The sequence below is a fragment of the Anarhichas minor genome, unplaced genomic scaffold (assembly GCF_050575085.1).
Source record: "Anarhichas minor isolate MPS153535 unplaced genomic scaffold, ASM5057508v1 ptg000079l, whole genome shotgun sequence".
NCBI lineage: Eukaryota > Metazoa > Chordata > Actinopteri > Perciformes > Anarhichadidae > Anarhichas > Anarhichas minor.
The window spans coordinates 3915118-3942821 of record NW_027466525.1 but is presented as its reverse complement, the minus strand read 5'-3'; the positions used below and the strand labels follow the sequence as shown (position 1 = coordinate 3942821).

The following is a 27704-nucleotide window of genomic DNA, read 5'->3' as shown; positions in this document are numbered from 1 at the left end:
AGTGCGCTATCAGCTGCTGAAGGCTGGTCAGAGGAGCGGTGCGGGGACACCGGATAGAGGGGGAGAGTGAGAGAGAGCGAGAGAGAGAGAGAGAGAGAGAGAGAGAGAGAGAGAGAGAGAGAGAGAGAGAGAGAAGGGTGGGGAGCGAAGCGGTGGACGGACACTCTCTCGTCGTAGTTGACGGTGTCGGTGGTACAGATGGGCGCGACTCTCCTCAGCTGATCCAGCAGCAACCAGCGGTCACCCCGATGCTGCCCGAAACCAGCCGACCACAGTTGGATAACCCACATCTTGCGGATGACAATTGGCTATAAGTAAGTTGAATTACCACAGAGCTTCCCTCATTTCTCTTCCTCTATTTGGTTCATTTGATCGCCTGTTTTTTTTTTTTTAACATTTCCACGGCCTTCATGTCACTGAGTGACTCATGTAGGAAGTAAATGTCCCCATTTGTCACTCTATAGCAGAGTGTCGTCCCGCACAAACTTCTACAGCCCCTCTCACTGTCGGGCTTCATAATCATCATCATCATCATCATCATTATTTACATTGTTTCAGAAGCAATCATTGGGACTGTGCATAACTTTAGCACCACCCTATGGCAGCATTTATTGAGCAGAAAATAGAGCATTATGGGGTGTGCCTTAACTGTAACCTAGTTACAGCTGTGCAGTGTGTGTGTGTGTGTGTGTGTGTGTGTGTGTACACCTCAGTCATATGTTTGCTTTGGTCAGAGCCAGTGAATAGCAGGCATTCAGACCTCTGCATGGCCGTTGGTCAGAGCATAAACTGCACTGTTTATAACTTGTTTTCCCCGCAGGCCTGCAGGTGTCTTCTCCTCTCTCATGCAGACTGCAGACTGGTTTCTTTAGGCGAGAGTATAATGAGCCAAGTCACAAATTATAATAAATGAGGGTATGCAAGTGTTGCGCCAATGCTACAGAGCTGCAGGAGTCCAAGACAAAAGCACAAAGGAAAGTTGGGGTGTGCCAGCACATTTTCATATCTCATTTGAGGGCTTTTTTAGCCCCTGCTCTTTCTCAGCCGGAGCTGTGAGAGTCAACAGGGGGTCGTCGAAAGGAAATTCTCCCCGAGGTTGCAGGCTCTTTAGGGGATTGATTCTGTGGCCTTTCAGTCACAGCAGCCACCTGACAGCCATTCTGCACGGTTTGCTCGCAAGAAAAGTGGGAGAAAAAAGCCTAATGCACTACCTGCACATGGAAGTGTGAGAATCCATAGAGCTCATCTCCATAGCACTTGTATCAACCTCCACATCTCTCTCTCTCTCCTGTGCCTCTCTTCCTGCCACAGTGTTTACTAGATGTCTATCTTCAAGGCAATCCAAATACCAAAGCGGGGAAAGGGAAATGGAAGGAAAATGGAAAATCCTGACCTGCAGAGGAACACAACACATGTGTTAAACAAATTGACCGCGAAATGGCCTCCAAGCTGCCATTAACTTACAGTAGTGTGTTACTTTCATTTAGAAATGTCTGGGACCTGCACCTCAAAGGTCACTGTGTTGTTTTTGCAACAAGTCAAACTGTTGCATTGAATCACATCCAGCAATACATTTATTGGCATGTATTTTTGTTCTAATTAGGCTGTAACGTGATCAAAAGAAGTTCAGTCTGTTCACGTTATCTACTTCTCAAAGTTTGAAAGTGTGTCCACTAGGATGAGCTGATTCATACAGCACCTTTCAACAACAAGGCGATTCAAAGTGCTTTACATAGGACACAAAAACACATTCAGCATATCAGCTTCAGATAAACTTTTGAACACAATATTGCACAGAATGAGACCTGTGGATCTCATTTCCACCATCACTGGCATTGAGAGGGATCTCTTTATTGTCACAGTCAACAAGAGGTATGATTATAGCAAGCGAAACCGGTTTTGATGTTCATTCGGGCACCTGATTGTTGGTTTAAGACAGACCTATCCCTGAAGACGAGATATAAAACAGACAACGGGTGATATAAGAAGACATAAATAGCCCTCAGGAAGAGTCAAATAAAATAGAAGATTATAATTAGCTGTGATGTAATAGTTACAGGTATGGAGTGCTATAAAAACAGAAGCTCTCCATGTTTAGATTTTGACCTGACGGCTCATAATGTACAGTAGCAGCAGATCACACATGTTTTCTGGTACTACCTAAACTATTCAGTGAGTTACAGACAAATAGTAGTCATTTTAAATTCATTATTTTAAAGCAAGAAAGCCAGTGCTCTCCTGTTCTTAGTGAGTTATTTATAATAATAAAGTCTCAAAACACCTCTCTTCTGATGTGCTCCCTGTCCCTTGCAGCTGGCACCATGCTCCCCCGTAGCATGCACATGAGAACAGGTGGTTATGACCTGCCGGGGGCGGAGTCAAGCGATGTGCCTCTCATTGGCTACCGGCCCTTACAGCCTGACACCCCGAGCAGCCAATCACGGAGGGGGAGCGCCGGCGACGAATTGGAAACTTCACAGGTGAGTGTTTCTCGTTTCGCCTCATTGAAACACATCCGTCATTTTGTCACTTGCGTGCAATACAGAGAGTGATGTGAAGTTGATTTCTCTCGGCTTTGTTCTGTAAAGTCTTCAGGGTGTGCTTTCACACTTTATTCGTTTTTTTCTTGTGTTCAAACAATAAAGCGATGTTGGCGGAGCCGAGAGGGCATTAGGAGAACTCTTCATTTGTCACGACGCTCCTGATCGACACACCTAACAGCTATTAGGACAGAGCTGAGCTCAGCTACCAGTTTCTTAAATAAACAGCAGATGCGGTCGGCTGGTTTCCAGAAAAAAACCCAGAGGGAATGAAGTCAATGTGATACAGACAGAAAGAGTGTGTTTTGGTTTAGTGCTTTTCCACCAGTCCACCGGTTATTTTCCATAGGCTGAATAAATACCTCTAGTGCCAACACAATGCCAACAATTCTACCCTAAATCTTTGGTTTATGACCAAATATCTGCCAAACTAATCACATTCCCATCAACTTTGGCTGAACTCTATGTTTAGTGCTAATTAGCAAATGTTAGCATGCTAACGTGCTAAACTAAGATAGTGAACATGGTAAACATTACACCTGCTTAGCATCTGCGTGTTTGCATTGTCACTGTAAGCATGTTAGCATGTTAATGTTAGCCTTTAGCTGAAAGCACCACTGTCACCAATTGCCACCAGTAAGGAATTTTACATAGCGGCAAAACTGTGAAATTACAACCTAAGGGTCCGGGCCCTAAAAATACTAACACCGGGAAAGAGACGTCAGTAGCTCAGCGGATAATTTATTTTGAGGTCAATCACCTTTCTTAAGTATCTGTTATTTAAATCATTAGGTCCTAAAAGTTGTAAAATGCACTAGCGGTCAAGCGAGCAGCCTGGAGGTAAAATTAAAGGAAACGCTAGTGCGCTCGCTCTATGGGCCCAATGTATGTGGAAGATCGCTGTATTTTATACTCGGAAGTCAAACTGTATTTGCTTTATGCAGAACTGACCAACTTTCATGGCAACGAACGGGGCGCCACCTCCAAGGCTGTATCCAGTTCTCATCCATGGGCTCAGCATTGCCGTAGAGCCCTGAGTCTTGTTTAAATGTAATGTATTTCTCAACTTGTATGTTTGTCACTGAAATGCATTGACTCCAGGATCACATCTGTAATATGGACTTAGGTTGAACTAAAGCTGAGGATGTTAAAAGGTTCATGGTACACGTGGATTTCCCACGACCTTTCACCTCTGTTAATGTTTAGTGACTTGATAGTGAGGTTCGTTGAGCCTTATCAGAAGCTCCTCACATGGTTGAACTTCACACACAGTTGGAGTTTTGTGTTGAGGAGTAGTAGAAGTATTCAGTCTTACTTTTTTATATATCTACACATGAGGGCAGGATTATTGCACAAAAAGTCAGCCCTCAACAATAGCAATAAATAGTAATAAAACATGTTTCCTGGGTCATGATGACCTCCTGACCAACCCTTTTGCATGGCTTTTTGGTTTTGCTTTACAAGAAACAGCTAAAAATGAAGTCGCGCTGACTCTCTCTCCGAATGAGCCGACTTCCTCCGTGCTCACGTGGTGTCAGCTGGACCTCGCATTAAATTATTTATGGTGCGGTTTGGCCGGTCGATGTGGTGTACACCTGCTCTGTATATAAACAGTATCCAGTATCACAGGCCGTCTCCAAGGACAGTCTGTCGAGTGGAATCCAATACGGCCACTTGCTGATTCTTTAATAAGGGAAACTTGGATGTGTGAGTCAGAATGCATGAAGTGAAACCGTCGAGTGGACAATGAAGCTTCTAGGTGAAAGAAACCGCGTTTGTTTTCAGGTTGAGTTTAATTGATTGGGGTGAAAGTCAAGCCTGAAACATGTGCGATTAATACAGATAATGGATATTGATGTGATTTTCTTTGCATTTTTTTGCCCATTTTCTTACTCTGTGGTGTATTTTTCTGCTACCAAAGGTACATAAAGATTTCAAAGAACATAATATTTTTAATGCAGTTATAAAAGATTTAATAGCTGAGATAAAAATCTTAATATTATATATTATTTTCTCTTAACTCACCATTTTGGGAAGATATTCAACAACTACACAGCAAGAAATTCATCACAGAGAAGGCAGGAAAACATTTCTATACAGCTTCAATAGACCAGAATGCAAATACAGCTACAAGAGGCCCAGCTGTTGTGAAATTATTCCTTCAGTGGGCTCATATTTCATGAAAAGAGTCCATTTGTATGATTCACTGATTTCAACGATGGTAAATCTTAATATGACAGCATACAATGACTTAGATAAGAGTGTGCTTGCAGCCTTGTGGCAGCAGTTCAAAAAAGGGCCTCACCTGTTTTATAATGACAATGACCCGCCCCCCGCACAAAGGCAGGTCAATGAAGAAATGTTTTTTCCCATTTTGATGGGGAAGCATTTGACTGGCCTACACAAAACCCTGACCTCAACCCCATCCAATTATCCGGAGCACCGACTGTGAGGATGCAGGTTGTGCTAGAAAATAACTAGTTTGTGAAATGTGTTGTTTGACCATGTTGGAAAGTGAAAGTGTTGTTTCGAAACGGTCGTGCTTGAAGGCTTGGTGAAGAGCTGGCCTTGAGAGGAGGGAGACGTGCTACCATTTCAAAAGGGGGATAACGGAGCCCATCTTCAGACCGTCTTTCCTGGAAGTCTTTCATCGCGTTTTACTTGGTTGCACACATGAAAAGTGATAGGAATAGTTCTGTCAAGAATGAACGAATGAGCTAGTGAGGAAGGTTCAAGGTAAGAAGGTCGGATTGTCGGTTTCGGTGAGAAATTGAAACACAACCCCCTCAACACATTCACATCCCAAAGTGTTAAATACCATAGCTTGGTCAGTGGCTCTTAGCTTTAAATTATAACGCTCTATGTAACCTTCTAGAGTCAGTTTTGGACGCGTCAGTTACATGCGTAGCGACTTTTCGAAATAAACTTCCGTATTCACAGGAAGTTAGGTGTAGGTTGACGTTAACTTGAACGACTCACTCGACCAGTGAGGGACAAATGACTCATGTGACTAACTATTGACTTTTATGTTATTTTCACACGGGACACGAACAGCGGCCTCCTGCTAGAAAGTCCTGCGTTTGTTTGAAACCTCCTGGCCGGCCCTGCATGGACTATTTCACATTTACTATCGTATTTTAGTTGCTCTGAGCTTTCAATAAGGACTGGAGTTAGTTGCATGCTGGGTGCATTGCGTACGCACGCTAAAGAGTTCCTCTGTGCATCGAGGAGCACTGACCAAGCTGAAAGGTATTTGACCCATTGGGGTGAGAACAGGTTGGCCCCTTAATTGTGACGTTGAAAAGGTGTGTATGGAGGAGGTTTCTCAAGCTATTGAGTACACTAGCGCCTTGAGCCAGGCTTTATCGTCCAACATCAGTGACACTAATGTTCTGAATGGAGGCAGATCCCTGCAGCCAGGTTTCAATATCTGGTGGAAATCCTCAGACAAGAAGAGTAGACATGGTTATAACAGCAGATTAATGCCGAATGGTTTTGGAATACTATTCATGTGTGGGTGTAATGTTTGGGTTTCCACAGACGCTGGCTGGCTAGTTAACTACTGTATGTACCCATAAACCCACTTTCGACTAACAGTAACAAGTTAACACCTGTTATCTGGACATTTTAGTGGAAACCACTCACTGAAGTGAATCAGAGGAGACAGGTTAAGGCAAAGTTTGCACACTGAAAAAGCCAACTATTCCCGACAAATTAACTTGCAGAACATCACAGACTGATGATATCTATCAGCGTAATCACATCCAAGGCAGGATTTTCTTCCTTTAAGGGGAAAAGAACAGCTTTGACCTAAATGCCCCAGAGTTTTACTTAAAAGAGAGTAGATAACGGGCACCGAGGGATACGTAGATGAAAGCGTGAGAAGAGGAGCAGGGAGAAAGATAGGAAGGAAGGGGTCGGGGCTGTGGACCACTCAAAAAACAAAACAATGGTTATCTTTAAAAAAAGCTTCAGAAGATGTATTCATGACCCCCTGTTCTGTGGAAAGACTTGTGTAGGGTTGTAACGGTGTGTGTATTTGTTCAAAGTCAAAGCTTTTCTGCAAAGCTGAAGCCCGGCGATATGGATTTATTTCAGGAAAAAGGTTGGAACTGGTTGTTTTTTGAGAGCGGAGGGGGTGAAAATGGAGAGTCGGCTTCCTGCTTTTGCTGGTGCCGTCCAATAGCTGACGTACAGTAGTTGTTCAAGAGGAGAGGTTGACACAGCCTTCGGCTTGTGATGGAAGGAGAGAGGAAGAAAAATAGCTTCGCAACACAACAGCATGTCCTGCTTCCTGTGTTTGTCTACACTTATTATGTACTTCCTGCATGCAGCAGGGGGGGGTGGACGGGGGACTTTAAGAAAAAGGAGAGCTGAAGGTCCTGAGAGAAGATCCCATCTTTGAAAAGAACATAAACAAAGTGTCACATACAGCAACAACAATGGTACATATGGGACAAAATCAACTTATGAAAAACAATAAATAGAACTTGAAAAATAGCAAAATAACAGCTGCAGAGTCCTTTTTTTATGCACCGTCTACCAACTCGTGCCACCCACCACAGTGGCCTATAATCATGATGCTTATCCACCAGCCTATGAGGCAGCTGAACTCCAAATTACACACTCATCTATTCCACAGAAAAGGCTGGTCCCTCTGACCCAGATTCAGCCTGGTTTCAGAAGGAAAACTCAAGGGAATATACTTTTATCTGGAGTATCTCAATATACCAGCTCTGTCTGGAATAAGGAAACAGAGCAAAGGGATAGTTTTATTCGTGTCTGTGATGAAGTGCTAAAGGCCAGATGATCAGTGAGCGCTTTAAAGGTGCAATGTGTAGTGATTGTTGGTTAACACAAACTGAAGTGATTTTAAAGTTTTGTTCTACGATATAAAATGTCAGTAAACATCCCTCTGGTGGATTTTAAAGCTTTAACGTGTCTTTAAAAAAGGAGATTTCTAACAAGGGGCGCAATGAGACTACAAAACATCATCAAGTCGACTAGTGGCGGTGACGTGACGACATGCGACCGTGGTGTCCAATGGAAAATTCCATTGGCTTTTTGTTGAGGGAACCGATGCGATGCTAACATCTGGTGCTGGGCTACAAAAATACATCATCTCTGCAGCACTCTATAGACTCTTTTCACAGCAGCCATTTTTGACATGTCACTGCAGGACAAGGTGTAATCAATACCATTAATTATGATCCTGTTCCATTTAAGTGGGTCAGGGTCCTGGTATTGTGCATGCTGCCTCACTGGACTGACTGTGACACAGTAATTATAATGGGACCATAATTAATTTGATCAATGACACCTGTGTTTACCCTGCTATGACATGTGAAAATGGCTGCTGTGAAAAGGGTCTGTTGTACTCTTTGTATACTTAAAGCTGCACTAATCTATATTTTTATATGAGCAATGGGTTGAACGACAACATGTAATGTGAAAGGTGACCCTCGTAGTGACAAACCTGTAGAGAATTATCACCGAACCTTTCGGCTCCACCGAGCATTTTAGCATCTTTTAGCATCTTTTAGCTCATTACTTTTGTTTTAGACTTCTCATGTTTTCATCAACCTTGTTTCCCTTGTAGGTTTTAGCAGACAAATACAGATGAAGTTATCGACTAGCTGGTGAACATAGTGGAGTGTTATGGAACTGAAAAGACACATTTTTTCAGGAGTTAGCGGAGACAAAAACAGAGTTGAAATGAGAGTAAATATTAGACTTAATGTAACCAGGTAGACAAAAAACACAACTCCAAACGAATGCTAATGCTAAAGCTAATGTGTGTCCGCTGGATACTATATTATGTTAGCTGACACACTAATGAGCTAACTAGCCTCCACACAAACACACAGCGTTGACAGTCTCCACTTAGTTAACATGGCTTCACTCTGCGATGTCATTAGCCCCTTAAATACACACAGCTTGCTTCCTGGTTCAGAGGCCGTCTGAACATTTATTACCTCTCGTTACAAGAATACAGGCCTCTTACTGCTCAAACAGCATGTCGGGCTTTTGGAGTGAAAACTACAGTATGAAGGCGGTCCAACGATATATATCTGTAATCAGATGGCGGCCCTCTCAGTCAGCTGTTGTTTTACTGTAATGTATTGAAAAGGAGACTCAGTCAAACGGGTTTATCTGTAGGGGAAGGTTATCTAGAAAGACAAAGAGAGAGAGAGAGAGAGAGAGAGAGGAGGGGAGAGATTGAAAGAGAGGGGGTATTGTTCTGGAAATAGCTTCAGGGCTTTGTCTCAGTGTGTGTGTGTGTGTATGTGTGTGTGTGTGTGTGTGTGTGTGTGTGTGCAGGCAAGTGCCCATGCATCTGTCTATTGACGAAGGTCTGCATTTGTGTGAGCTGCATGTGTGTCTATGGGTGACTGTGTAAAAAGCGACTCACTGAAAATGAGTAATGTGATATCAGCACCAACGTGTGTGTGTGTGTGTGTGTGTGTGTGTGTGTGTGTGTGTGTGTGTGTGTGTGTGTGTGTAATGGGTGTGCCCAGGTGATGCATGCTCTCGGGGGCCGGACTTAGCTCCTGCTTCAGGTGTGTCTTTGTGATATAGAGCCACAAGAGGTTGAGAGGCAAACGGTAAAGAGAAAAACACACAGATCTAGGTCAACAGAGGGAAACAACCGTCGGTCAAGTATAGAAAGAGAGAGAGAGAGAAAAGAGGGAGCAACAGATGAGAGAAAATGGAGAAAATGAGACCGTAATCTCGAAGATTTCCAGGAAGCTTAGGGATTGCTACCTGTCTGGACTTGCAGTGAGAAAGGTAACTTGCGTGACCATTTTTTTCCCCCTTCTTTTTGTGTGTTCTTGTGCTTGGGGGGGATTTCATGGGAAAGATAGAATTGCATACAGATTTGCGTAGACGCAAGCTGAGATGGCAGGTAGAATAACAGGTTTGATGCACAGACAATGCAGGGCAGCAGGATCCTCTTTGAATGCAAGAAGCGCCTGCTTGGAGCGCTGACCTTCGATCAAGTCAGGCCTAGGTAATTTGAAAAGAGGCTAATAGAGGCTAACATATGCTTATTGCAGCTTAATTACATCATGGGTCGATCAGAGGGGAGAGAAGAACTCAGGCCCTTTTACTGTTCATATGAATATGTTTCTTGGCTCATATGTGACTTTGAATTTGCATATGAAAAAGCTCACGAGTCAGCACATGCAAAATCAATGAAAATACAAGGCAGGTTATTCGTTTAATTTTTAGAATAAATATATAAGATGTTGTGTTTTTGGGGTGTATTTGCCTTGTTTCCAAGGTGTTGCTCATGTTTGTTGTAGATCAAAACAAACCATCCCACATTACCTGGAGATTCTGCCAACCAGGGTGAAATCGCACGGTGTGTTGCTCATGCATTTTTTATGACGGAAAAAGTCACAGTTGCGAAAGCGTCAGTGTCGGAGCAAGAGTAAAGTGATATCGTATCAATGTGTTACTAACTTTTATAATTGAGATTTGGATGTAAACAAAAGGCTCAGCCCCACCCACCACCGACTATTCACAACACAAGACTCTCGCACTGACATCGGTTACTGTAAGAACTAACACAAGACAACAGTTAGATCTGAGTTATTAATATTAATGTAAATATTTGTTTGCATGAGTAAAACATGCCCATCTCAGCTGAGAAAACACCAAATACAGAGTTTCTGAAGCTTGAACATTTTTGAAAATATGCATCAATATGTAAGCATTATTCTACTGTTGTAGCTGGTTGAGTTGGAGATTGTTTCAACTAGTTTATATATCGTTAGGTCGCTTATTTCAGTGGTTCACAAACGGTCACACGATAAATCTGAGGGGTCATGAGGTGATTACTCAGGGAGGAAATAAGTAAAAACACAATTCTGCGACACAAATTTGGGATTTCTATCATTGCTTTTTGCATAATTTTACCTCTTGAGGTCTCAAACGGTTAAATACTGAATGTCTCTGGTAGAACTGCTAACAACTCATACACTTCTGAAACACGACAACAGGCCTCAACTACACACTGTTGTTTTGTAAGAGGTTACCAGTCATAACCTGGTTTACTCTTGAACTAAATGTTGTACATTATAAACCTATTATGTGCTTATTTTAAAGAAAAATCTGTCTGTAAAGTAACTAATTAGTAAAACGTACAATAGTTGCCTCTGAATTGTAGTGAAGTAGAAATATAAAGTTGTACAGAATGGAAAGTACTTAACTACAGCACTTGGGTTAATATATTAACTAGTACTGGGCTTTAAAGACACATACAAATGTGTGCCTGAAGCACTTTTGTAGCTCTTATCTGTGTGGCTGTTTTGACATTATTCAAATGTCTCTGCAGTGCCGCTGTGCGTCTCACACTTCTTCTTACTATTAAAGTGCTCTGAGTCATCTGCTGTCTGCGATATGACTTGGGCTGCAAGGATCCTGCTGTCCCACAACCGTGTGTGGCAATATGTTGTTGTTGATAAGACTGAGCAACTAATGCTGCCAAGACAAAGTCGTATTCATTGATTGGACTTCTCCGCAGGCGGTTCAAGTGGTTTTTAGGCCGCGAGAAAGGTTTGATTTAAAACAGCACTTGTTATTAATTAGCACCCATTTCTCTTCTTCTTTCTGGAGAGTTGCAAGATAGCCGGGCCTTTATTGAGCTTTGCTTATTTATCTGTCTTATTTATTATATTTGACCTTTTTAGTCTGGCTTTTAATTAAGCTTTATTTATGTGTATTTCTAATTATTTATTGTATTTTACCTTTTTAGTCTGGCTTTTTGTATTTCAAGTCCAACCTCTCGTGTTTCCTCACCGTGAATTGAAGATATGTATGCTATCATTTCCTCAGTTTGTTGTTGTTGTTGTTTTTTTGGACTGCTGTTATTATAGAATGTTTAATTATAGAATGTTTAAATGTTTGTGTGGATGTGGAAAAGTGAGACTGATTGATTGATTAAAAAACAAAATTATCTCCACTACATCAATTTATTGATGTCTTGTTTAAAAGTTTTTCACTTTTTCTTGTAAAATAACGTATTTTCGTTCTTTCTGCATCATTGTTTTGTGTGGTTCATCAAATGAAAGAAGCGAGAGAGAGTGTATACGATGTGTTGCTTTGCTGTTGATTCCCTCATTTGGTGCAACGCTCTTTTCTAATAAGACAAATAAGTTTCAAGTTTGGTTTGGTTCTCCATCTACAGGCAGAGCCCTCACCAATGAAGACCACCTGGTACTGTCCTCTAGAACTGGTAAGGCCAGAGTGTGCTGCACACATTGTAACATGAATGGGATAATGTGCCTGTGAGCCCGTTCAAGTATAGAATAGGGTAACTGTGTCAGGGACTTCCCCCGAGGCTAAAACGGGATCGTTAGAGCTCCATGTAGCGTGAGAAATGAACAGCTTGATTTTATGTATTTTTCTTTTCCATGGACATGGGGTCCCTAGTAGAACAGACACTATCTCTATCTTTTTAATGAGACCGTTTATTGGTGTGAGTCTGTTTCATTCAATAAAAGGACACGGTTAAATGGCAGATTTTATTTTGATTGTCATGCATTCTTTGCAACACTTTTGCAGCCGTTAATCTGTTTTCCTCTGCTTTACTCAGTCCACTGTGGTGGAGGAACAGGATGATGGAGTGATCTACACAGTGGTGATCAAACAGCAGCATGGTGCCCCCAGTAGTCCGATGGTAAGTCATGTGTGACTGACTGGACGCACAGTAAAAAAAAAAAAGGGCCTCCTATTTGCAGTAACATGAACTTCCTTTCTTTTCCTTCCTGTCTCGCTCCAGTCGACGGTTTCTCGCTCCCAGTGTGTGAAAGCAGGGACGGAGGAGAAGCTGGTGCTCCACCTCCTCCACTCCTTTTCTCTGGGAGACTCCTCCTTCATCACCATCTTCCTCTACACCTATCGATCCTTCACCTCCACGGGCAGAGTGCTGGACATCCTCACTGACAGGTTGGAGAGTATTTTTAAATCTCTGATCCAGGACGATGAAGTTTGTTGTTTTTGATTTTTTAAAAAGGGGGATCTACACGAAGTCTCGGAGTCGTAAATCCATCTGGTAGAGATATTTCACTAGATAAATGAAAAACATTGACAGGCTGACTGCACTGGATGAAAATCCATTTGAGTCATCCTGTGGGCTCTGTGCATGTCTGTACAACATTTCATGGCAATCCATCCAATAGTTGTTGAGGTATTTCAGTCTGGAACAAAGCGGTGGACCGACTGACTGACGTTGCCACCTGAAGAGCCTCACAGCGTCGTACTAACTACTAAAGGACTACAGATGAAAAATAGCCTTTTGGCTAACTCTGGCGCATTTACAGAAATGTTTTTATTAATGTGCACTGTCCATTATCAAATAAACCAATAAATAAAAAAATAAAGTGCAGATAAATGGTTTACATAACAGTCGGCAAAACTGGTCACTTTACACCTACTTTACATTTTCACAAGATAAACAGATTTTAGTTCAGCTTTGTAATTTGTCTTCAAGCTGAGTCTCATACAAACAGCAGTCTTCAGATTAATTGCGTAACTTCATTTAGAGACGCTTCCACAATGGAGGAAGCACCTGGGTGCTTATTTAAAATAACCGCAACATAATTCAGCAAAAAACTTGCTTGTGAAGGCTTTTTTATTCAAGTTTTTTTCCAAACGAAGCAACACAAAAGAGAGTTTTGACTCCCGGCAACGAGCTCAGTTTACCTGCAAACATCAGGGCAGAAAAACAAGCCCCGGATACATTTATCACAAAAAGCATTATTTATGACTCGGCAGATGCACATATTTGAAGCTGAATGATATTTATGTTCGTTTGTTTTTTTCTGCTCCGCTAACTTTATTTTTTGTGAACAGATTGGAGAATCCGCCTGGGGACAACGAGAGGAGCCAAATGAGACAATCTTTCAACAGGTGAGTTTTTGAAAATGCTACCCAACATCTTCTGTGCAACTTTTACTGTGAAACGCTTTGTGGTCGTGTGTGTGTGTGTGTGTGTGTGTGTGTGTGTGTGTGTGTGTGTGTGTGTGTGTGTGCTTGAATATAAGTGTGAAGCTGCGTGTGCCATAAATACATCTTCTAAAGAAAGTTTCACTTCTTGCTTTTGTTTTTGGAGTATTATTATTATTACCAGGCAGAGTTCCTTTTCTCGTTTCAAACTATGGTGACTAGTTTGTCTTTTACTCTCTTTTTTTTTATATGACACGTTAAAGTGGCAATAGACAAGTTTTCTGCTTTAACTCACTATGAAGTCAATGTTGATTGAACAATGTAATGGCTGTAGAATAATGACACCATTGGTGTTTAGATTGGTTCCCTGTAAGCCTCGCTTTAACTATGCAATTCTGTCTGCCACTGGGAACCATCTCCCGGGAAATGAAGGCTCGATTTATGGCCGCTATCGGTAGCTATCTCCAGCTACCAAATTATCAATGGAAGTTATTTGCAGTTACTATCCCCACAAGCGGAAATAGTGGATGGTGGAACGACCGAAGTAACCGTGGAAAACAAAATGCTGTGTGTCCTCTGTTGTTGGTAGAATGCTAAGCTCTGACGATAACCGAAAGCGATCAGTGGCTCCAACAATAATACCACCAATAGTTGTCTGCTTTCACTTTAATATAAAACAAGTGAACATCAGCAGAAGACACTAGAATAAAAGATAGAAACAGGAAATGCAAACCATCTCAACCGGCCTATTAACTGTATTAACCTACAAGGTGCTAAATTCAAAATTCAGAGCAGTAGTATAGCAGCAAACAACTATTCATGGTAAAAAAGAGCTCTGAGCGCCTTTGAAAAAAATGTTTCTATGACAACAATTTATTGACAACAATACCTTGTATGAATGAGCTTGTCACAGCTCAATCTGGGCTGTTCGCTCTTTGTTATGATAGTGTCTGTCTGACACATAATGCTCAGGATAGACAGACACGGCCTGAACAAGCTTCTCCTACATTTACTACAGTGAAAAGTAACATTTCTTTTTATAATCAACACTCGAAATGATGAAGGCACTTGCAAAGGACAAGGTAGTACAAAATGTACCAAAACACTGGCAACAAGGAAGATCTTGAGTAAATAATAATGAGAATGAAACACAATATAAATCATACCTTTTTAAATCTGGTTTGAATTGACATCAAACACCTTTACCAGCGCTTTTCTGAAAAGTTCAGAGATTTTTAGAAAAAAGGCGGAGCGCTCAGAAAGAAGACGCCATGTGGACAAAGGCCCTTAGTCCTGTTCAGAACGTAGACTGTGAGGAGGGCAACACGTTGATCCTCTGCTTCCACTATACTATAGACTCATCTCTAAGCTGCTTTTCTTGTCTAAACCCCCTGAGAACGTGATTTCCTGGCAAATTTTCTAGGTGTGTTGGAAAATATCAATACATTCAATCAATTCCAATCTGCAACAGCTTGTTCATCTGCTTCTGGCAACCTGCACCTCCCCCGGGTTTAAACCAGAAACAGATGCACCTCCCTTCTTTTGCTTCCAGCAAACTTTGGGATTGATTTGAAAGGGTTTCTTTCCTATTCCTGATGACCTGGTTTTCCGACACAGGGAACCTTTTTGTTCTCTTTGTGCTCTGAACTTTCTGGAGGTCGGGGGTAAAAAAACAACAGATTATCATGTTTCTGATGATGTGACCCATAAAGGTCAGAGTCACATCCCTCTAAAGCCATGGAGATAATGAATTATTTCTTCCTTCAACATCTCTCTCCACATTCCTGCAGAGCGGTGTGTATGGTGTTCAGCACATGGCTCTCTGAGTATCCTGAAGACTTTAAGAGTTTGGAGGAGCCCTCACGCCTGCTGCGCCTGGTTCCCCTGCTCCCCCAGGACTCCTCGTCCGCAGCCGACCTCCGCGCTCACCTCCTCCGGATAGCCGAGGAGCTCAGCGAGAAAGCCCTGCTCCCCGACGCCCATAAAGGTCTGTAAATTCACTGGGCTTTAAATGTCACCAGTTGAGGCCTCGCTAGATGAGGTTTTCATGAAGAAATACACTTGTTGTCTCAGTATAAATCACAATGAGGCTGCAAAGGACAAAGACAATATAACATGGGCTGGTTGTGGCTTCCTTGATTATACAAACGTAATCAAACTTTAATTATATTATTATACTATTACTTTACAGACCAGTGTCCTAGTGTCCTTCTGAAGCCAGGAGTGTGTAGAACGTTGGTTACTAAAAATACTCTGGACACGACAGCTGCTCTGCTATGAAAGCCAAAGGCGACTGTTGATGCAATACTTGCTGTACTTTGTGTTTAGTGCTAATAGGAAAAATGGTGGACATGGTAAACATTACGCTGTTAGCTTGTTGCCATGCTAGCATTGGCATTTAGCTCAAAGTACTGCTGTGTCTCAGTACAGCTTCAGATCCACATCGACTCTTTATCTAGTTTTCTCTCATCCTGTAATCTCGAGGTCACGAGTGAAATATCTCCATATCTCAACATAACAAGGTCATTTTCTCATTAAAATGAGATATTTATCCAGTTGCCTCGGGTTTTCCTGAGATAACTAAACTGTTATCTTGAGAAAGCCATGATTCTCTGGAACAAAACAACTTCATTACCACACTGGACACAGCCAAGGATCAGAGCAGCAGCAACTCTGAGAGAAACAGATTCCCACAACTCACGGATTTAAAAGATATGTTTCTTATATTCTGCATTTCCAGTTTTAGTGAACACGTTCACCCTTTGCAGATAAGACCGGTTTCACCGGCCCTCCTCCGGACGCCTCCAAGTTTGAACCCACCAGCATCCTTGGATTCCCTGCAGCGATCATCGCTGAGCAGCTCACCAAAATAGAGACAGTGAGTTCTCCCTGACATGTTTTCGATGGTGGCATGAAGCTAAATATTGACCAATGATGCTGAAATTGAATTTAGGATTCAGGGTAAACTATTCTCCTTTTGAGTTTGTGTGCATGTGATTGTCAGCTGTAACTCAGCTTTGATGTCAGTGTTGACTTTGTGGATTGATTCAGGTATGCTAAGTTAGCATCTCAAGCTAGCGCTTGAAAAATGAACAGATGACTCCTTAGAGTGTCTCTTAGCACAACGAGCTAAGCTAACGATTCAGGTACAGTGAGCACAGACACCGACACCTGCTAATTGGTGCTGTAACATTACATAAATGGAATAAAACAAGAATTTTACAAATTCAATCACACAAGGTACAACTTCAGTGAAATGCAGACCATCATCCAACGCTCGCACATTGGCCAGCAGGATGTCTGGCCTCCAATGAACTGCTCAGCAGGCCATATTATGTCCCGTATTGTGTGATGCATTTTTCAAAAGGCACCAACACCACAAACAAACACGGCCGAGAGGCCAAGTTCAGTGTCTCGAATTAGCCAAGGTGACACCCAGCAGACAGTTAGAGGCCGTGACGCTCGCTGCAAACACAAACAGAAAGGGGCCACCCTCAGAAACTCAAATTCTATCGGCATGAAATTCAAGCGGGAAGACACTTCAGTACAGGTCACATGATTTGAATAGTTTATTATTTATGAAATCTGTATGCTGTCACTTATCAGGAGCTGTTTGTCCGTCTCGTCCCGTACCACTGCCTCGGCTCACTGTGGTCTCAGAGGGACAAGAAAGGGAGGGAGGGCGTTTGTTGGTCGGTCCGGGCCACCATACGTCAGTTCAACAAGCTGGCCAATGCAGTGTTAGCGTCCTGCCTTTGCCCCACCAATCTGCGCAGCCAGCAGAGAGCCCGACTGCTGGAGAAATGGATCAGCGTGGCAGAGGTCAGTATGCATAAATCAAAGGACACAGCTCTAAAAAAAAAATGCAGGATTTGATGCCATTTTTAAAGGCTAGAAATGGGAAACAAAAATGTTGCTCATCCTGAAATGAAAATGTTAACAGTATGTCAGTTGGGGTTTCAAGTCTTCAAAAATCCCCAACTGTGCATTTTCTTACAATAAACCCCCTTTAATCCCCTAAACATAATCCTATTCTCAGCTCTGACTTTGCACATACCATCACAAATTCACGGTCAGCTTGCTTTCTGCTGTGACTGTTCTGGTAATTTCACTTTAATCAATAGCTGAGAGCAAAACACAGCAATGACGTCTTGAATCATGGTTTATTTCTGGACAGCAGCAGCAAATCTGTAAATAGTGCTCTCTCACTATTTGAGTGCATTTGGTGGTCGATCACTTCTGGCAGTAAATAAGTGAGATTATTAAAAAAATCAGCATATTTTTATACTAGAAGTAGAACCAGAGTTCCATCACACCTTTAGGAAATGGAATAGGAAATGTACTCTGCATGAACAGGACAAGAAATGTGCTGAGTCGAGAAATGTGATGCATGACCTCAAGGCAAACAGTAAAGCTTTTAAACTGCTTAAAAATGTCGGTCTTATACAAGAGAACTGTGGATTAACTGTAACAGCGTTCTGGTTACTGTGCACAACAATCTGTCTCCTTTGAAATATTGAAGAGCTCACAGCACCTGCTCACACACACACACACACATACGCACACACACACACATAAACATATCCTGTCCTTGGTTGTTATGGTCATATGAGCGGTTTTATTCCTTTCAGAGCCTCTTTATCTGTGAATAAAATGCAGCTTCTCTCCAGTATTCCTGAAGCTGCATTTGTCATCACGTTCACACACACTCACACACACACTCCAACATCCTCTTTGGCAAAGCGAGGTATCACTGGTTTGCTGCCAAAGTGCCGTCCTAAGCCCACCCCAGGTTTCTTTTGGGACAAACCTCTTTAGCAGCATGCATTATTCAGCAACCTCAAGCCGACACTGTAACTCAATACCAGCCAGACCCACACCCACAGGTGTTCTCGGTTACAGTGTGAGTGTGTGTGTGTGTGTGTGTGTGTGTATGTGTGTGTGTATGTGTGTGTGTGTGTGTGTGTGCATGCAAATGACTGTAGTCATCCGTGTGTGCTTTCAACAGGAGTGCCGTGCCAGGAAAAACTTCTCCTCGCTGTATGCCATCGTGTCTGCCCTGCAGAGTAATCCCATCCACCGGCTGAGGAAGACGTGGCAGGACACTGACAGGTCTGCAGACGAACAACTCGCAGTTTTAAAGACAAAATTTATTGCCACACACACAGAGAACGGTTTTCACTCAGCAATGTGATTCATAGTTTGCTGGCCTGTCAGATTGCCTTCTATAAAAAAGAATACCTAAAAATAAAAAAGTCAGGACAACATGATAATAAACAACAAAAGTTGTACACCAATTGTGCATATTAGTATCATAATTGAGGTGTGAAATAGTTGTGTTTGTACAAAAAAACGGGAAGAACAACATAGTAGGCATTATAGTGTTACTGTAAGTTATTGAGGACTTTAATTGACCTGTGCTGTTGACCGAGGAATGGCAACAGTGGCACCTCACATTAATATGGTGGCTGAATGAATCAGCATCATTCTGTTAATGTCATTAAACATTTTCTGCTTTTCTATCAGTGATTGTCTCTCAGACTTTAGTATGCAATGCATGCAGTACAGGATTTTGACCTCGCAGCTCGTACAAAATGTCTTCATTGGATTTCCTTATCTTAGTAATGTTGAAACATGAATGCTGATTTAATTGAATACACTGCTTTGGTCACTTGACAGGGAGGCAGTGAGGAGATACGAGGATCTGTCAGAAATATTCTCAGACAAGGACAACTACTCACAAAGCAGAGAACTCCTTAAGGAGGTAAGTTTATGTCAAGACAAAATACAGAGCTGCAATGGAAATGTAATACACTGTACATTTTCAAAAGTTAAAAACAGGAAATCACGCTGACATAATCTGCATTATACAGTGTGAATGGAGCAGGTTCAGTGAGAAATGTGATCCTTTATTTATGGCACGCAGAGGCTGGCTCCTACATGACGCAGCGTTGAACCAGTTATTTTGAATGAGCCTGAACGTCATCTTGTCATTTAACCGCTTGTGTGTTGGACAAAACTAAGTTGGAGGCTGGAGAAGCTGTTTCTTGTGTGCTGTCACTTTTAACTCTCACTCACAGGACTAAAGTGTTGGAGTGCAGCTTTGATCTGTATTCAGATTTCAACAGCTCTTTTCTGATGTCTTGGACTTGTTAGAGGATTCTTTTTTATGTTTTTAATTGCCTCGCTAAAAATATCTTCAAAGATACTTTCACCCCATTACAACAAACACTTTGAGTGTACACCTGTGTGTACAATATGTAAACTCCTGAAGCATTAGTGTTGCATACAGAAAGAAAGACACTGGTTTTATTGACTGTTTGCTGTATGCAGGTGTCGGATTTGGGCTTTAATTGCTACGCTATGAGTCTTAACTCAACATCATCACAGTTTGGGACTTGATCTTATTATTGTATGAACTAATCCATGTGGGAAAAAGAAGGTCTGTGAGGCTTTACTTATAAGCGCTGAGCTAAATGCTAACATCGGCAAGCTAACCACGTCTTAGTTTAGTGTGCTAATGTTTCAGCTGAGGTTGACGGGAACATCATTATTTTTGCAGGTATTTGGTCATAAACCATACTGGACAAATTCAAATATTGACCCGATGACGATGCTAGGCATCACCGAAATCAATGGGATACACCATCTGGGAACCATGAATCTCTGTACAGAATGTCATCTGAATCCATCCAATTTCTGTGAAGATATTTCTGATATAACCGATCAACTGACTGACATAGAGAGGCAAAGTTCCTTCACTGTCCTGCTATCCCTAGAGCAACGTAACTAGCATGGCTAAAAACAGCATACAAGCAAACTGCGAGCACACACTGACATCTGTCTAGTCTCAAACGGCAGCTCTGAAAAGCCAACGTGACTCCTCGGCACTTCTATCTCACATCCTGCTGACGAGCATCCTATAATGTGAACAGCAGTATGAGGCATTTATTAATGTGTCTGTCGAGCGCCACTGCTGGACCACATTTATTAAATTCCTATCTGCACAGGCTAAAGTCGAGCCGTCTCAGCCGAAAACAACATTGAGCGCTCAAGATTTATGACCGCTTTAAAAGACCAGAAACCAGTCTAATCTGGTTGAGTATAACTGCCCTTATTCTGTCAACACTTGCACTTCAGTTTGATACACCCATCTGAAGACGTGCAATATATTTAGTTTGCACTGTGTCACAGAATTACAGAAGTTGACAAGATTAGCCGTGTTTTGATTCGCTGTTACGGTGCAATGCAGGCATCAATACCTTTTGCATTAGCTGCGATTTTATCCATGATACCCCCAAAGGAATTCAATCAAACATTTGCTTTGATTTTGAAAGCTTCACTCTGAGTTTTGATGACAGAAAAACACCATCGCCTTCTGTTGCCCTTTGATTTTTTTTTTTCCCAGCACAGTTACTTGCTTCCCTTCATCTCAGAGCATGTCTAAAAATGACTACGACTAGCAGACAGAGTGTAAGATGAATGATCCAATGAAAGACTTACTAAAAGTTTGAGGAAAGGAATTATTCACAACACTGTCGTTGAAGCATTTTACAATGTGGTAAAGTTTATTTTGTAGCATGATTATAACAGGCTATGTCTAGAGCAGTGTCATCTTTGCATTTACAATATTAATGTCATGAAAGTGTGGTCATGTTAATATCAGTTGTCCTGGTTTTATCTAGTTTAATGGTACATTTATGGTCATTTGTAGTTTTTCATAATTCACACGTGTTTTCAACCTGAATTTGTATTTTTATGCAACAAAAGATAAATGCTTTATGTCGTGTATTCATGGGGGAATCTTCTATATACAAGTAGAAATAATGACATAAATAGAAATATATGAATAAGGCCCTATAACCAAACTGTCATCAGCGCCATTTCGGCAACAGCAGGCAGCAGTTTTCAGAGAAAAAGCTCTGATAAATGTACTCTACTTGGCCAGCAACATACAGACAAAGTCAGCACCTAGCTGGAGAACATAGTGGAGGATTTAGCAGCTTAAGAGGCAGATTTTATGGCTGGATATGGTGGAAACCAGATCAGAGATTTAAAAAATCTGACAAAAACAGAATTTACATTCATCGTGGGCTTTTTTGAGGAAGGGGTCATAAAGGACAGACGCTAAAACAGAGTGTGAATACAGGTGTATTGAGAAATAATAAGGTTTTTTGAACAATATGGCATCTCAACATTTTTTTTCTAGAAACCCAAAATACAAGTACGAACCTGAAAATCAGCATATGTCTCCTTTAAAACCTCACAACATCCTTGCTTTTGTGTTGCAGGAGGGCACGTCAAAGTTCGCCAACCTTGACAACAACAAACTTCTTAACAGGGTAAGTAGAGTGGAGTTAAAGACTTGATTCGATGTGAAATAAGGGAGTGATGGAGGTCTAGCTATATGTGAGGCAGGCTTGTTTGTGGACGATCACTGGCTTTAACATTTAGGATAGAGAACATGAACTCCCTCTACAACCTGCTGAAAACCAGAGACTGTTGTTGCACAGGTCAGCACTCGCTTGTCAGCGGCTGAAATTGTGCGAATACGTCTCTTAAAACACTCAAGAGTTCACATGAAGTTAAACATTTGTAAATTATTCTCACTGGAGCTTCAAATCCCCGCCAAGACATTTCAGATCGTTCCAGTCACAGAGGAGTAACTTAATAACGACCTCAACATTTGTTGCTGAGGCAAAACCTCAGATCTTCAAGCGCATGAAAAAGACCAATTTTCACTAATTTTACAGCCCATGTCATGTGTGCATACCAATCGTTTTAGCCTGAAGGGCTGTACTCCCCCACAGGCCTTAATGGGAGACCTTGGAACATTTAGGAATGATGTAAGAACCTGCAAAAGGGATATTGTACAAGTTAGGGGACACAATTTTGTAGAATTTCTTGTGAAAAATGCATTCAGGTGTAATTTTAGGGCTTAAATCTTATTTTATTGTATGTATATACTGTATGTTCTGTCATAGATATTCAATATAGGATGAAATGAAACAATGTTTAAGTTAAAAACACTCCGTTGTGATAAATATAAAATCCTGATGGTTTTGCTGAGAGCTTAATACTGTATTTCAAACTAAAAGTAGTAGAAAACACAGTTTTTCTACAAAACGGCTGCATTCAAACATTGATACTGATGTCACTTTCGCTAAGCGGGGGGTGTTTCAGCGGTTTGATGGAGGGTTGTAAGGGCTATCGACCGGCGTGCAGCAGCGAAGCGGAACAGAGGGCTCTCCGCGTGTGTGTGTGTGTGTGTGTGTGTGTGATGTGCTGAATCCTCAGCCATCGTTTGAAAATAGCTGCAGGCGGCTGCTCTGCAATCCCACTCTGTGTGGGCTCTTTACGACGCGAGTAGAAACCACTGGGGAATTGATAAAACACTTTTCTTTCTTTCCTTTTTTTCTTACACAGTCCAACGCGCAGGGCACCGTGCCCTACCTGGGCATTTTCCTCACAGACCTCACCATGCTGGACACGGCGGTCAAAGACAAGCTGGATGTAAGTCCCCCTCATCTCTCTCAAGGGGAAAGTTGGTCACGACCCCTTGAAGTTGCTCAGTATTTTTACAATTATCACACTGACACAGCACATCCTGTCACTGCCTTTGCAGAACGGCTACATCAACTTTGACAAAAGGAGAAGGGTGAGTGATGCATCGCGTGTCGGTGTGCGAGATAAAAGGTCAAAAGTTTAGAGATTTGCATTTCGCTGATGCTCTGGATTAAGCTTCTGTTCCTGAGGCGCATGACACAACAAGCAATTATGACTGAGGTGTGCATGATGAGTAGGAATTGTAGCACCCTGGCAAAAGTTCTGTGAACGATCCTGTTCGAGAGCCGAAGACGAGCAACAAAAAGATACGTGGGATCATTTTTGAGATAAGAGCGTATTAGAGCGAGCAGAGGTAACATTAGATCTGAGGGGAGGAGAATGATTAGGTGGAGGCAGCCGTGAGGTGCAAAATGAGAAGCAAACATAGTAGATCAGCCAACATTTTGTTTCTTTACTCTTTTTGTTTTTTGTTATTATGAAACATTGTGATGATATGCCTCTTTGTTAACAGGAATTTGAGGTTTTAGCTCAAATCCGTCTCCTGCAGTCTTCCTGCAAAAACTGTGTTTTCACCGCCGACCTAGCCTTCATACAGTGGTATCAGAGTGTACCGACGCTAACAGAGGAGGAAAGGTAAATATCTCTACGTTTGGTTCCGGTTAAACAAATGTCTTCAATGCATTAATTTGTGTACGTGGGACAAAGACTGATTTCAAAATATTCAATGATGCCTATTTCAGTTACAGACTGTCCAATGAAATTGAAGCGCCTGGTGAGCCGAGCCCCCGTGGCCTTACTCCAACAGTCATTATCACACAGTGCCGAGAGTAAGCTATACTGAACGCCCCTACACACACACACATAGTACAGTAAAATGACCATGATACCACATTCACACAATGTATAGACTAGGATTTAGTTTGGTCCAGGTTGTGGTGTGTTGTCCGCAGACTTTACACATGAAGTTCAGTTTAAGGAGCTAACTGCTCAGACTGTGAAAGCAGTAACATCCCTCGCTAATGGAGCTTTTCTTTGTTGTTTTTTAAAGTCTGGAGCTTACCTCTTATTGGGCTTGAGGCTTGAAAAGTTAAAAGAGATCCCCGTGTTACAAGGGAAATGTGGACGGGGACACATAAATACGGAAAGAAAGATGCTATCGAGTTGCCTTTTGACAATTATCTGTCAATTTGTTGACTAAATGATTATTAGATGATTATAAGAGCAAAAAAAAAGCATATAAAAATAAATGCAATTATAAGTTTCAACCCTAATATGAATGTGCTTTTACATTTCTATTGTGTCCGCAGCCTGAGTAGCTCTCGGACCAGCCTGACTGGTGACAGTGACAGCCTCTTTGACTTCCCCTCCCCTGTCAATAGTCTGCTCTCAAAACTCACAAAGGTAAAACAGTTTTTTTAGACAAACTTTGCATTTTCATTTAGCTTGTTTCACAGACATTGTATGCCGGAGCGACTCTGTTTTCCATTTGGTTTAACTCAACAGCATTGTACTGAACTTGATTGAGAAACAATCCTCTCTTGATTATCATCAGCACCGTTGCTTTCATTTTGGAATTGCAGCACATGAGATCTCCGTCTGTGTCCTGTCTGGATGTCGACACGTCTTCTTCAACCACTGAATCCACCCCTGCCACGCTGACGCCATCCACTCCCACAAAATCGCACCGTCGATCAGTCTCCTGCGGCAACAACCCCCCCAATAACATCCAAGGGTCGGGGCCCGACATGCGAATCATCAGGATACGGATGGACCTGCAGGATGGAAACATGTACCGAAGCATACTGGTACCAACATCAAACCGTTTGAGTCTAATTAACAGCAGCAGCAGCAGCACAGTGGGATTGTAGAAAAATGCGCGTGTCCCGAATTTTCTACAACATGCTGCACTTACGTCTTGTCTGCAAGGATCCCGTAATACTTATCAGAATCAGATCCTCAGGATACAACGGGCCGAGGATATCATTAGCGCGAATCACGCTGTCCTCTTGTCATTGTTATCCTTCTCTCTCCCCTCAGGTTACGAGCAATGACAAGACCCCCACTGTGATCAGCTCTGCCTTAGAAAAGCACAGTCAGGACCCCAAACAGACGCCCAAATATGAGCTGATCCAACTTCTGGCTGAAGGAAAAGGTAAAGACGTGTTTCCAGTGCAGAACAAATACAACACCTATTGGATATGTGCATGGTATTTCTGTAGCAGTTTCATCATTAGGTGGCGTATTTCTGTCATCCAAATGGAGACAAAACTGAGATCATGTTGAGATTTTAAAATGTTTTGCACTTATCTTAAGTTGTGGTTAATTTCAGGGTTTGTATTTGTCTCTCTTCTACTCGTGTCGCAGAACTGGTCATCCCTGCTACAGGAAACGTCTTCTACGCCATGTCGTCATCTAGCGTTGACTTCCTGTTGAGGAGGAAAGGCGGGAACACTCCTCTGGGCTCACATCCGATCAACACGGAGACGAGCGCCACCTTTCCTCGAATCAAGGCCAAGGGGAGGAGACTGGTCAGGACACTATTTTGACGTCCGTTTTTTTTCCTCAACCCAACTTTGTCCACAGTGACGGATTTTCTCTCTTCAGTGAATGTGGCCTTCCACACATGCCTTTCTCCGCCGTTGCTCCTACAAAGCTTGTTCTACCAAAACACCAACGCCAGGACCAAGTCTTAATCGACAACTCCAACATTTCATACCTCCAGCTGCTCTGCTGCGTGCACCAGAGCCGTCTGCTGCTGAAGAACAGTGTCAGTTTTCCTCTTTTCCAAACAGTATGCATTACTAAGTTACACCCAGAGGAAGAGCAATAGAAGCCTTTAACTGTGTGCTTTTGGTGCTGGCTCTCGAGTCCCAGTCAGGTAGCACTTGATTTATTTCCTTTCATTCTTACTTAATGAATAAGGTCTTTTTTTAATTGCCTACAGCCACCAGGAAATCCCCTGCTGTTGTGTGTCGTGAGTGACATTTCTAAATGTTAAAAAACACATTTGATTGGTCAGAACTTCTGCGATCACCTGAGATGCCGTTGAAGGATTAAGGAAAAGCGTGTTTTTATGGGGAAGAAGCATAATGAAATGTAAATATACAGAGTCAGGTCCTGGTTCTGGAAGGCCCAAAGTCACAGTGCAAGCTTGTCAAATGAGACATGTATATGTTTTGTATATATTTATATATTTTGTACGTCTGTATGATGTCAACATTGTGTTTACACTGTCGAGGAGCTCTGGGTCCACATGTCCGAATTGTCTAATTCACAAAAGAAAAAAAGTGCATCAAGTACCTGCAAGATTTTCACTTTAAAGAGGCCAGCATGTGTCCACAGACAGTGAGAGTAATTATTTCAGCTTTGACTCATGCAGATACTCATTTCAACACTTTAAGCTGCATTAATCAATCTTTTAGTAATAACAATTCATTAAATTACTATTCATATTGTGAAAGGGGCTGCTTGTATTGACTAACCTAAAAAAAAAAAATATCTCTGAAGCTCAATGGAGGTTTTTTTGGTCTTTTATAGCATTGGAAACTTTCTTCATGGTTCATTCTCATAGCTGTTATCAACCCTGTTTCCAGTAGCAGCTGCTTTTTTTGCCAAAAAAGCTCAGATAATCCAGTGTGTGTGCTACATGAACAACAGCAACCAGCAGACACACAAAGTTAGCGACTAGCTAGTGGAAACAATTGGAACATCTATCTGCTAAAGATTTTATTTGTTAAAGACCAAATTAGCCCCAAAAAGAGAGCGATAACGCACTTATTTTTGTCAGACGGACAGAAACACAACTCCAGATCAACACTTCCTCTTCAGCTCGTTTGGAGTTCTTCTGACCCCTAGTGGCCAAAAGTTGTTTATTGCAGCTTTAAATGAACCCCTTTGCAGCACTTTCAAAGCTCCTGGCTTTGCTTCAGTTTATCAGCAGTAGCTAAAACATGAGGTATGGAAAATAATCAAAACAATACACCACCATTATTAGGTGTCAGGTTTTCCAGGTCTGAACAGAGAACGAGCTGAACTTAAATCATGCAGATTACACAGCTCAGCACCATACATCTTCACTGTTTACATACTAACAATTTCATGGTGTGAATGAACATGTGTAGGTTTGAAACACACAACCTCTTTCTGTTTTTTGTTTTTTTTAAATCTGGACTTTGATAAAAGTCGTGTGACCTCTGGTTGTATCTGCTCAGTGCTGGTGAGGCCTCCTCGCTGGCTGAGGCACGAGCATTGGAGGGACCAGGGAGAGGATTCTGGGTAATAATAGATGACGTGTGCTAGCGTTGTGCTACCGAATTGTTTTAGTGCCTTTCTCAAACAGAATGCACATCTTCCCTCGTGTTTGCATTAGAATGTATTCAGTATACATGGACACGCAGTCACCTCCTGGGCTGCGTAGTGTCACATCAAAGCTATTTATGCACTACATACAGGATGTCCTATTTTTGTGGTAATAAATTTACTTTTATATGAATTTCATTGCTTTTGACTGATGTGCTGTAACGTTTTCCACCTTCAATACAGGCATATTATCCCGTAAATATAATTAAAGCCGTCTGTACATGTCAGATACACACATTTCTATTTTTCTCATGGATGAAGCGAGACAAATTTATACATCATCGA

The 27704-nt window shown here is 41.9% G+C and overlaps 1 protein-coding gene across 3 annotated transcripts; it reads left to right on the top strand.

Annotated features, from left to right (window-relative positions):
• On the top strand, window positions 1-27552 carry rgl2 (ral guanine nucleotide dissociation stimulator-like 2). 3 transcript variants are annotated; one of them, XR_012949481.1, is made up of 20 exons: window positions 1-314; window positions 2314-2480; window positions 11734-11781; window positions 12142-12225; window positions 12328-12494; window positions 13401-13457; window positions 15284-15480; window positions 16262-16371; window positions 17100-17315; window positions 18502-18605; window positions 19173-19257; window positions 21785-21835; window positions 22920-23006; window positions 23119-23151; window positions 23572-23693; window positions 23801-23887; window positions 24368-24461; window positions 24641-24881; window positions 25098-25212; window positions 25425-25562. XR_012949481.1 is itself a non-coding variant. In XM_076081273.1 (20 exons), the coding sequence occupies exons 2-20, from the start codon at window positions 2322-2324 to the stop codon at window positions 25604-25606; spliced, it is 2223 nt and encodes a 740-aa protein (XP_075937388.1). In that variant the 5' UTR covers window positions 9-314; window positions 2314-2321; the 3' UTR covers window positions 25607-27552. The 3 variants fall into 3 exon arrangements, 2 of the variants coding, with proteins under 2 accessions (XP_075937388.1, XP_075937389.1); XM_076081273.1 differs by having other exon boundaries at window positions 9-314; window positions 24641-24865; window positions 25425-27552; XM_076081274.1 differs by lacking the exons at window positions 1-314; window positions 2314-2480 and adding an exon at window positions 3485-3590 and having other exon boundaries at window positions 24641-24865; window positions 25425-27552.
• Window positions 27553-27704: the final 152 nt, after the last annotated feature.